The following is a 12015-nucleotide window of genomic DNA, read 5'->3' as shown; positions in this document are numbered from 1 at the left end:
AGAACATACTCTTTCCTGTGCTTTTATTCTTATCCACTGAGAGGCTGTGTGTGTGCACTACAGAGCTCCAAGTATATTTGCTGACTATCAGCCATGTGAATACCTTAATTCCACAATGGCAGTATTCAAAGTGTACTTCGAGGTACAGTGGTGGCCTTATAAGCTGACAATCTAAAATGACTGAGATAGTATATCCACTAAAAGTCCAGACACAAAGTAAACTTTGAATCAGACATTTGGGACAGGGTACTTGTAGTAAAACCCATGTCCTCACCCATGCAAGAGAAAAACCAAGAACACCATCTGTTTCAACAGTTAGAAAACTGCTGTGATGACATAACAGGAAGTAGGAGGGAAGGGGAAAGGTTCAGAAAGGAATGAGAAGGGTAAGAAGAGAAAGGAGAGTGGAGACCAAGACAGAAAGGAAGTAACACAGAAAAAAAAAAGAGGATAGAGCAGTAGCATTTTAGCTACTTTTTGAGATTTATGCACCTGTACACTCAAAGTGAGCTGCCAGCCAGTTGCAATGTGTTCAAAAGGAAGAATAATAGCAATGTGTTCAAAAGGAAGAATGATAAAAGGCTAGGAATGTGGCCTAGTGGAAGAATGCTTGCAGAGCATGCATGAAGCCCTGGGTTCCATTCCGCAGTACCAAATACACTGAAAAGGCCAGAAATGGGACTGTGACTCTAGTGGTAGAGTGCTAGCCTTCAGCAAAAGCACATCAGGGACAAGCCCCAAGTTCAAGTCCCAGGACTGGCAAAGAAAGATGAAGGAAGAAGAAGGATGAAAGGAGAAAGAAGGAAGGAAGAAGGAAGGAAAAAGAAGGAAACAGGGAGGGAAGAGGGAGGAAGGAGGAAGGGGGAAGCAGGGAGGGAGGGAAGACTATACCTGTTCTGCCACAGGAGCAGATGTGGGGAGGGGAATTCTGTTTTGAACTAGCCCCACACGCACGATTTTGGGAGCTCTCAGCTGTTCCTCAGTCGCCTCAAAGGCATATCCCTGCAGTTCAAAGCCTCTTTCTGAAGCAGCTTCTAAAGCTTTTCTGGGAAGATCCAGCTTCCTAGATGGAAGGAAACAACAAGGAAGTTGATGTCTGCTGCGTGAAATATAGCCCTCCCCGGCTTGAGAGTGTAACTGAGAGGCAATGCAGGCTTCGAATGTACAAGATCCTGGGTTACATTACCAATATTCCAAATGATAAAATGAAGTAAATAACTCCCCCTCCCATCTCTAGTTGTTGATCAAGTAAAACTGGGAATGTCCTGGCAGGAAAACTTCCAGTTCCAGTGTCTACAGAGCAAGGAGAGTGAGCCATGAATGGACCCAATAGTGAATCTGGTCTTTACCTAGCAGTAGATGAGGAGGCAGTATGGCTAGGTTTTGCAAATGAAGGAAGTATAACTAGTCAAGATGTTAATGCTTTAGAGTTACTGACATTGGGGCAAGAATTGAAGTTCCAGTAGTAAGCAAAGGAGAGAAATGATTTCAAAAATTAAATCATTAGGATTGGGAGTTTGACCTCAGTGTAGAGTGCTTGCCTAGCATGCATGAAGACCTGGGTTCAATTCCTTGGTACCACACACATAAAAAAAAAGCCAGAAGTGGTACTGTGGATAAAGTGGTAGAGCTCTAGCCTTGAGAAAACCCAAGGACAGTGCTCAGGCCCTGAGCCTAAGCCCAGGACAGGCAATAAATAAATAAATAAACAAATAAAATAATATACCAGAGAATAAAATATTTAAAAGTTAAATTATTACTGGATGAAATCATTACAGGCTCATGCCTATGATCTTAGCTACTCAGGAGACGGAGATCTGAGGAACACAGTTCAAAGCTAGCGTAGGCATGGAGGTCCATGAGATATTTATCTCCAATTAACCATAAGAAAACCAGAAGTGGCTAAAAGTGGGAGAACATTAGATTTGAGGAAAAGAACTCAAGGATAATGCCCAAGCCCCATGAGTATGCTATGCTGAGGCTAGGGGCTAGAGTACCCTCAGGAATCAAGCCTGATGGAGACCAAGACCTTACCCTATGAGGAAGGCCATAAGGAAACTGAGTCTCAGGTGGGTGATCCCCAGGGCCCTGTCCTCTGCTGCTCCTGCTGAGGGGTCAGGTACTATATCTGGTCCTAGGTGGGTTCCATGGGCCCAAATATTCAGATCAAAGATCCAAATATTCAACCAAAGCCTAAAGGCTTATTTATAAACACCACCTTTACCCAAGTGACCATTGGTCGGGCAGCAAATGCCTCCCGACACTTGTTACATGCCCAGGGCTGGGGTGAAACCTCCAGAGGCACAGTTCATGGCCCCCAGCCAGGAAGGGCTTACCATGTAAGGATGAGAAGATTATGAAATCCTCAGAGAACACCTCAAAAAAGAGCCTGACAGCCATTATCTAATAATAATATTTCTCTCCTGCTTTAAATGGCTTTCTTAAAGACATTTCTCTCAAAAATCACAGCCCTGTCAGTCCAAGCCCCCTGTTGCCGCCCCCTGCCAAGTGCTTTCCATGTGACAGCCCTGACAGCTCTGAGTTGGGCTCCACCCCTGACAAGCAGCCTGCTTTTCAAATAGTCAAGGTTCCCTTCCCTCCAGCAGTTAGAAATAGCAGCCGTGCCCACACCTCGCCTCCCCTGGCTGTGACTGCCTGTCAGTTCTCCCACCCTTGGGTGGAAAGTCCCGGTTGTGGGCCACAGTCCAGGGAAAGTCATTCATGGGGGATAGAGTCATCCAGCTTTCTCTTCAGAAGCTACAACCACAGGCCTCAAGGCAGTATTAGGGAGAAAAAGAAAAGTTAGTTGCCCCTGAAACCAAGACTCACCTGGGAGAGCCCTGTGTGCTTAGTCTAGAAAGACAGAGGGACCAAGACTGGCTATAACCACTCTGTAGACATTCCTGTTCATTCATAGCTCACAGTTGTCCTCTGTCCTTTCACTACTCTCAACTGCATAGTTCTGTAATTGGCCTTTCCTCCCACGCTTCCTATGCCCAGGGCTGCCGCCACTCTGACACTGTATGCAAGCTCATTCTTAGCATCTTGCAGACATTTATTCTCCCAGAGAGGTGGCTGCTGGCATAATACAGTATACTGTTTACAGTATACAGTTATTCTCCTGGGGTGAGATACTTTTAGATCAGCTGCCTTTAGAATCTGTATTTCCTCAACATCTTGATCTCTTTTCAAGGTTATCACCTATAAATAATACCTCTGCCCACTAGGTACCTGTGGCTCATGCCTACAACCCTAACTACTGAGGAGGCTGAGATCTGAGGATGGTGATTTGAAACTACTCAGGTAATAAAAGCAAATGAGATTCTTACTTCCAATTAATCAGCAAAATGCCAGAAGTGGAGCTGCCTGTCACTCAAGTGGTAGCATGCCAGCCCTGAGCAAAAAAGCTAGGGGACAATGGCTAGGTACTGAGTTCAAGTGCCAGGGCATGCACATGCAGGCTGGTATGCTACCTACCCCCCCCACACACACACCGCACATGCGGGCTGGTATGCTACCTACCACACACACACACACACACCTCTGCCTTCTTGTGATCTAGAGTGGCATGTCATCATATCCTGTTTCCCTGTGTCCAAAAAGTACACTCAAGGAGTACAGATACGATCAATAAATAAGCCACCCGTCAAAGGCTTGGCATGAGAGGTAGAAGTGGGCACTGCAATGCACCAAACGTTATGTCATTCCCCTCTCAGGCACAAGGTGAAAACCCTCAAGGGATCAGACCAGATTACAACGGTGGGACCCTCACCGTGAGGATTAGTATCTTCATAAAAGAGTTCTAGAGGGACAGGAGCTTAGTCTACTGGTAGAGTACTCGACTACCATGCACAAAACACTGGGTTCAATTCCTCAGTACCACATACACAGAAAAAGCTGGAAGTGGCACTATAGCTCAGGCTGCAGAGCACTGGCCTTGAGCAAAAAGTATCCAAAGACAGTCCTAAATTAAAGCTCCAGGACTGGCAAAAAAAAAAAAAAAGAGGTCTGGAAGAGGTTCCTTAGAGAGAGATAACAGGAACTACCTCTGAACCATAAACTGGGCCCTCCAGACACTGGTTAGCATCTTCATTTTGGCTCCTACTGCCTGTAGCCTTCTTTGGTCCCTACAGTTGACTTTCATTGCCAACTTCAAGAAACAAGTTACTTCTGGTCCTGCTGCCACACCCTCCTGGCCCTCTTTCCTGTCCCTCCACTGGTCTAGGAAGACTTGTCCAAGGACTATAAGCATCTGCTTCTTCAGCAAATTCTCACTTAGAGAACTTCATCTTTCCCCATCATCATTTAAAGCATAAAGCTAGAGTTCTGTGGTCCAGGCATGTGACCTAGCCATAGAGTGCTTGCCTAGCATGCATGAAGACCCATGTTTGATTCCTCAGTACCACATGCAAAGAAAAAGCTAGGAGTGGTGCTGTGGCTCAAGTGCTAGAGCTCTAGCCTTGAGAAAGCCCAAGGACAGTGCTTAGGCCCTGAGTTCAAGCTCTATGACTGGCAAAAACAACAACAACAACAAAAAACTAGAGTATTTTTTGTTACAAACAGAACATGGTCACTAGAAGAGGACAAATAGAAGAAAGGGTATAAAATTCCAATATTGGTTTTCCCTATAAGTCCTAGTTCCTGATTCAGTGATGACCCTCTTAAAATGTTGCCTCTTTCCAAAGATTCTATACAAGGGCAGAAGTCTCAAATATCAGGGTTCTCTGCATTTTCTTCTCTTTACCTAGCCTTTTCATTTGACAGTCATGCACCACATGTTTCTATTGGTGCTGGAACCTATGCATGACTATTGTTCTTTGGGATAGAATGAAACCCTAATGGAGCTAAGAAATAGCTGTCATATCATAATACAACACATTATTTACATGTTTGTGGGAATCCTGGTGTAAAAAAACTTACTACACTGCCAGTCATAAAAGTCTAGCGCATAAAATTATATATAGTACATAATACTTGATAATAACTATATTATTGATTTTCTATATGTATTATAATTTTTTTATGTGTGCCAGGCTTGGGGCTTGAACTCAGGACCTAGATGCTGTCCCTGAACTTTTTGCTCAAGGCTAGTGATTTTTTGGGTGCTTAATTGGAGGTATGAACTTTTTTGCTCTGGCTAGCTTCAAACCACAACCTCAGATCTCAGTCTCCTGAATAGCCAGGATTACAGTGGCATGAGCCACTGACACCCAGATATGTACTTTTTTGGTGATACTGGGAATTAAACTCAAGGTTTACTATCCCTAAAACGTTCTTTCAGAGTATATTTTCTTAGTGGTCCTGAGGTTTGAACTCAAGAACCTTGTGCGTGGTAGCCAAGCTACCAACACACTCTTCCACTGAACCATGCCTCTACCCTAGAGTATATTTTCTATTATTAAAAAAATGTTAATGTAGTGGCCAGCAGTGTAGCCTAGTAGCAGAGTGCTTGCCTAGCATGCACATAGCCCTGGGTTCAATTCCTCAGTATCATATACACAGAAAAGCCAGAAGTGGTACTGTGGCTCAAATGGTAGAGCACTAGGCTTGAGAAAGACCAAGGACAGTGCCCAGGCACTGAGTTCAAGCCCTAGGACTGTCAAAATAAATAAAAACAAAAACAATCTAGCTAGGTGATGGTGGCTCATGCCTATAATCCTAGCTACTCTGGAGGCTGAGATCTGAGGATCATGGTCCAAAGCCAGCCTAGGCAAGAAGGTCTCTAAGACTCTTTAATAAACTATTGAGTAACAGCCAATAGTGGTGTTGTGAATCAAGTGGTAGAGTGCTAACCTTGAGTACAGAAATGCTTAAGGATAGAGCCCAGGTCCCGAGTTCAAGCCCCAGGACCACACAAAAAAAGGTTAATATAAAACAGTATACTATATTATGCCAGTAGCAACGTCTAACGCCTCATGTTTACTATACCTGATTGCATCAAGAGGACATGTTCGGCCAGATGCTGGTGGCTCATACCTGTAATCCTAGATACTAGAAGCTAAAGATCCAGAGGATCCAGATTCAAAGCCAGCTCAGGCTGGTTGCAAGACTCCATCTCCAAAATAACCAGCAAAAAGTTGGGCTGGAGTCATGGCTCAGGTGGTAAAGTGCTGACAAAGGTAAGGACCAGATTTCAAATCTCCAGCTGGTGGGGTTCGGGATAGCTCAATATTAGATTACTAGTCTAGCATGTGAAAGGCCCTGTATTTAAAACAAAACAAAACAAAAAACACTTCAAGTCATTGACCTACACTGTGCTAGTTTGTCAGTAGCTTAGTGTACACTATGGTATTCAAACTCCAAAAATCACCTAAGGATGAAAGTATCTTATTGTTAAATGACATGTTTATGGAACTCAGTTATCTTTTTTTTTTTTGTGGTCATGGGGCTTGAACTCTGAGCCTGGGCGCTATCCCTGAGCTCTTCAGCTCAAGGTTACTGCCCTACCCCTAGAGCCACAGTGCCTCTTCTAATTTTCTAGTGGTTAATTGGAGATGAGTCTCACAGTCTTTAGTGCCTGGGCTGGCTTTGAACCTCGATCCTCATATCTTAGCCTCCTGAGTAGCTAGGATTATAGGTGTGAGCCACCCTGCCCGGCGCAGATATCTTTATTTAGCATATATAAACTTACATTTTCACCATTAAAAAAGAAGAGACTTTCCCCTACACTTTCTTCCTCTACCCACACTTACTCTCCCTTCCACCTAACCTTGCCTCTGCTTATCCCTCGTCTCTAGTACTCTCCTCATTCCTCTAGTTTCTGGCTCCCACTTCCCATCTTCAGATTGCCCATGTCCTTTTGTCATGTACGCCAGAACTTCCTCACCTGACAGATATCTGTATATCACCTGGTTTCTTTCCAGCCCCACCATGGAGCCTTACCATCTAGACATCCTCACTTCTAGAGTCTCTTTCATCAGATTCCTTTAATAGCCAGCATTCACTCTGGGTCTCTCCCATGCTATACCCACTCCTCCTCCAGCCAGCAGGGGCTATTTTCAGTACCCAGCTCCCTCTAATCCCACCCCCAACCAGCAAATCACCTCTCTAGATAAAGATGACCAAGATTCCAGTTGCTGGCAGAAACCTGTCCAGGCCTTAATATGACCTTATTTGGAGAAAATGTTTTCACAGTTGTAGAGGTATTAATCTCATACTAAGATCATCTGGATGAGCCAGATAAACCTTAAGTCTAAGGACAAGGATTCTTACAAGACACACCCAGAGGAGATATACAAGGCTAAAAGGAGAAAATCAAGACAGATTGGCTGCTACAGATTAGGAATGCCAAAGTCATCAGAGACTAGGAAAGAAATGGAAAGATTTCCCCCACACCCACATACCACACCCAATGTTGGGAGAACAGAGGGCAGCCTTACCTTGATCTTATACATCTAATGTTTTAAGCTGTCTAGTTTGTGGTGAGTGTGACAGCCCTAGCAACAAAACAGTATACTCCAAACTCAATTCATCCCAAACCGAACCCATTATTCTTCCAAAACCTAGTCCTCAACGGATGAACTTACCTGTGCATCCAAGCTAGAAGCCAAACATAATCCTCACCACTTTCCCATCCTGTCCATGACCCCTGAGCCCTCAGGACTCTGGCTTCTACACCTCTCATCCTTCCCTTGGCCTATAGATGGGATCAAGAAATACTTTAACAAAAATTCTTCCATTGGGGCCGGGAGTTTGGCCTAGTGGTTAAAGTGCTTGCCTAGCATGCATGAAGACCCAGGTTCGATTCCTCGGTACCACATACATAGAAAAAAGCCGGAAGTGGTGCTGAGGCTCAAGTGGTAGAGCTCTACCCTTGAGAAAGTCCAAGGACAGTGCTCAGGCCCTGAGCTCAAGCCCAGGACTGGCAAAAAAAAAAAAAAAAAATTCTTCCATTACATGCATACAGAGCCCTTAGGACAGCCAGTCCTTCCTCTCTGCAAATAAATTCCTGTCTCCAAGCTGCAGCTCAGAATAGCACCCCTAGAAAAAGTCTTCCTGATTTCCCCCAAACATATGAATTCTCTTGGGTTCTTCTATCCTTCCATCAAGATGTAATGCAACCATTAAAATGAAAGCAGCCAGGTCCTGGTGGCTCATGTCTTTAATCCTAGCTACTCAGAAGGTTGAGATCTGAAGATCACAGTTTGAAATCAGGCAGGACAGGAAAGTCCATTAGACTCTTACCTCCAATAAACTACTTAGAAACACCAAGCAGTAGAACTCTAGCTTTGAGCAACAAATAAATTCATGGACAGGCCCTGAGTTCAAACTCCAGGACTGAAAGAAGAATATAGAAGGCTGAAGGCATTGGTCAGTGCTGTCGTGCATGGGACCCTAGGTTTAATTCCCAGCAACCACCCTAAACTAAACTAAAACCACCACTATCAAAAAGTTCTAGTGCCCAACACAAACATAGTGATCCATAAACCTGTGTAGGATGTGAGATTGCTTCTTGCCATCTTAAAATTAGAAGTCTATTCCTTGGAGATGTTTATCTGTCTGGCACAGGCAAAACCCATTTTGCTCATTCACTTAGCAAACATTTCCTCTGTATTTCAAAAGGCAAGTAGAGAAAGTAGTCTTGTGTAGAGCACAGTTGAGAAGCTCAGGGAAAGGACTGGGTACTCTAAGGTTACCAGACCTTCCCATGAACCAGAGTTTAAATGGGAAATGAATTTTTTTTGCCAGTCCTGGCTTGAACTCAGGGCCTGAGCACTTTCCTTGGGCTTTCTCAAGACTAGAGCTTTACCTCTTGAGCCACAGAACCACTTTCAGCTTTTTTCTATGTAGGTGGTACTGAGGAATCGAACCCAGGTCTTCGTGCATTGCCAGGCAAGCACTCTACCACTAGGCCAAACTCCCAGCCCCGGGAAGTGAATTTTTAAATGTAGTTAAGAATAATTTTCTAGTTTGTTAAATCCTGCTCATAAGCCAGCCCATCTAATGACAAAGACTAAGCAAGTACAAAGTTTACATTTTGAAAGAGAAAACCTGGAAGGGCTATGTGGTAAATACAAAAGAGCAGAGGGAAAGAGTAACTTGTTATTATGAGCTAGGTCTGAGGATAAAGCCTGACAAATCACTGATCAATAGAGGTTAGCTAGCATTTTACCTCACGCTTAATCCCACTCCACTCTACAATTCTCCAAATGTTAATAAAATCTCTCTTGCATGGTAGCCTTGACCTACTCAGCGTACAGCAGTCACTTCTCTAGAAAGCTTATTCTTTTCCTAAACCCTTCAGGTTTACTTCCTTCTAACACCCACTAACTCATTCCATCATTTTCTACAGAACATACCTACTTAAAACAAGCTAATTCCCTTTCACAGACTCCAGCCTGATGCTGGATGGCAGTGGTTCATATATGTAATCCTAGCTATTCCAGGAGGCTGAGATCAGAAGGAGGAGGAGGAGGAGGAGGAGGAGGAGGAGGAGGAGGAGCAGGAGGAGCAGGAGGAGCAGGAGGAGGAGAATCAAGCACAGAACAACAGGAGCCTCAAACCCTCCCTAGGTAACTCGTCTTTACAGATGCAGTGGAAAGTAGAGCAGAGAATGGACACATGGGTACACTGGGAGTGAACTTGAAAGTTATCCAGCCCCTCTTTGGATGTGAAGGTCCTTTTTTTTTTCCCGACAAAATGCCAAAGTAGTTGCTCTACTCTTATCAACCACTATCTGTGAAGACATTCTTACATTTGGCCTCCCTGTATTAATTGACATAGTAGGAACCACTCACCCAATCACCACCCTCCAGTTAGAAATGAGCAGTTCACATGAGCAAGCAGTCTGGCTGAATTGAAGAAGGCATGGAGCCCTCAAATTTTCAAGGAAGTAAAAGGATGGCAGTCTGTAATTTGAGAGTCAGAGTTTATATTTTATTCCAGTAGCCCAAGATATCCCTTAAAGAGTTGGGTTTTGTTAGTAGTGGTGGTTTGGGGTTTTTTTGGTCATGGGGCTTGAACTCTGGGCCTGGGCCCTGTCCCTGAGCTGATGATCTTCAGCTCAACCCCTAGAGACACAGTGCCACTTCCAATTTTCCAGTGGTTAACTGGAGATAAGAGTCTCACGGACTCCCGAGCAGGGGCTGGCTTTGAACCCGAATCCTCAGATCTCAGCCTCATGAGTACCAAGGATTACAGGCGTGAGCCACCGTGCCCAGCTTCCCTTAGAGAGTTTTGAGTGAGAGGTGAGAGAGAGAGGGAGGGAGAACTACAGGATGTGAGTTACATTTTAAAGACATCTCCCAAAACAAATGAGTGGAAAAAGCAGCAGGTCACTGCCTTCAGAAAGTCCTCGTGATACACGCACAGAGGCTGAAGAGCAGAAAGTCATTCGCACCGACATAGAGGCTGCACCGTCAGTGGGGACTAATTCTTGTGACTCAACACTGAGAACGTTTCCTTTGCTTGCGGGTTAGGGGCCTTTCCTTCCAAGGCACGAGGTCACTGCAGAGAGAAGGTGGGGCAGAGCAGTCAACCGCATCGGCGCTCCCAGGTGGAAGGCATTACACTGACTAGGCCTTGACAAGTGCAGTGGAAAGTAGAGCAACGCGTTCAGCTGCTGAACCAGGTTCTGAGGAAGGCAGAATTGAGCGGAGAATTAAGGTGATCAGGGAATAACGCGCCCCCCTCCCCCATCGCCATCATTCTCCTCCATTTCAAGACAGCGTGGATTAGAAGGTTCGCCCCAGAATCCTGGAGCCCCTGAAGACCACAGGCTCATTCTGCGTGTCTGCCTCGTTAGGCAGGATCCCCAAAACATACACTTGGTGGCCCCACAACCTGTTACTGAGCCTCCTCCGGTGCCCCGCACCTGGTCTCCTTGCCATACAGAATGCGCTTCACTTCCCGTAAGTCGGCTGAGGGCACATAGGCCTCCAAGCACTGTTCAAGTGACGGCCACTCGGCTCCCGCCATGGTCTCCAATCCACCAGCGCTGGCGTCTGATCCCAAATGCCTGCTGCCTCTGGGGCCCAGGAGAAGAGGCGGGGAGGCGCCGCGCCCCGCCGTCTACTTGGGCGCCCAAAGCGCTAGAGCTCAAGCGGGGGAGGCGGGGGCGGGGGAGGAGGCGGTGAGCAGCCAATCAGCGCTGCCGAGCCTCGCGGGTCGGCCCGCCCCCTCGCCCTTCGCGCCTCTCCAGCCACGCGCCAGGACACGCCCCCTCGGGCCTCCAGCCAGCGCAGCCCCAGGCGCCTCAGGCGTGCGCCGCCGGCAAGGCCCACGCTCGCTTACGCGGTCCCTCGCTCCGACCCACCCACCGGATCCGAGGCCTCCGCCCGGCCGCAGCTGTCCTCTTCATTGGCTACCGGTCCTGGCCTTGCGCTTGGAGGCGGGGCCCTGGAGACAGGTGGAACCAGTGGGGAAGGGGGTGGGCGGGGCCTGCGGAGTGTGTGGCGGGCCAGGCCCAGGTTTCACATACAGTAGGGGTGAGAGCATCTATGAGATGTCCCTGGCTGCAGAGCCAGAAAAGGGGTGTCTTTTCAACCCTCTGACGAGCAGAAGAGCAGACCAGCTTCTCTCAGGCAAGCAATAAGGGACGGAACCCTTGATCCAACCAACCAATCTTTGGTGAGCCCCTTGCAAACCTGGAGATCTCAGGGAAAGTTATTCACTCACTTGGGCCTCTGTTGCTTTATCTGTAAAACTGGAATGCAACCACCTAGCAATGTTTAAAAGTAAGGTAAGGGCTGCGGGTGTAGCTCCACACTCACGTGCTTGTCCTGTTTGAGGACCTGATTATGATTCCTCCAGCATCTTCCCCCCCTCTCTCTCTTTCTCATTCTTTTCCCCTCTTTTTCTCTCCCTCTCTCTTTTAGATATTAAATAATATTAATCATTTTTTTGGTTTTTTTGTGGTTCTTTTTTTATTGTAATTAATAAAAGCGTTGCATGATATTTGCCAGATAGAAGGTGCATTAATTCACATATATTGATACCCTTTCACATGTCTTGGTCCCCATTACCCTTCCCTCCACCCCCCCTCTTGGTTTTCCCCCCTTCCTTATCCAATTTCAA

The 12015-nt window shown here is 46.2% G+C and overlaps 1 protein-coding gene across 1 annotated transcript in view; it reads right to left on the bottom strand.

Annotated features, from left to right (window-relative positions):
* The window catches only part of Upb1 (beta-ureidopropionase 1), a 31304-nt gene extending 20289 nt beyond the window's left edge, over positions 1-11015 (bottom strand). The window contains exons 1-2 of the mRNA XM_090320688.1: positions 10814-11015; positions 892-1063 (exon numbers count right to left, since the gene is read on the bottom strand). Coding sequence (XP_090176814.1) covers positions 892-1063; positions 10814-10917 — 276 coding nt within the window. The 5' untranslated portion in view covers positions 10918-11015. The remainder of the gene's footprint in view (positions 1-891; positions 1064-10813) is intronic.
* Between the last annotated feature and the right edge of the window lie 1000 nt (positions 11016-12015).

Source organism: Megascapheus bottae, chromosome 28, assembly GCF_031878675.1.
Source record: "Megascapheus bottae isolate mThoBot1 chromosome 28, mThoBot2.hap1, whole genome shotgun sequence".
Classification (NCBI taxonomy): Eukaryota; Metazoa; Chordata; class Mammalia; order Rodentia; family Geomyidae; genus Megascapheus; species Megascapheus bottae.
Note: the sequence above shows the minus strand (reverse complement) of the source record. Positions and strands in the feature narration are given on the sequence as shown.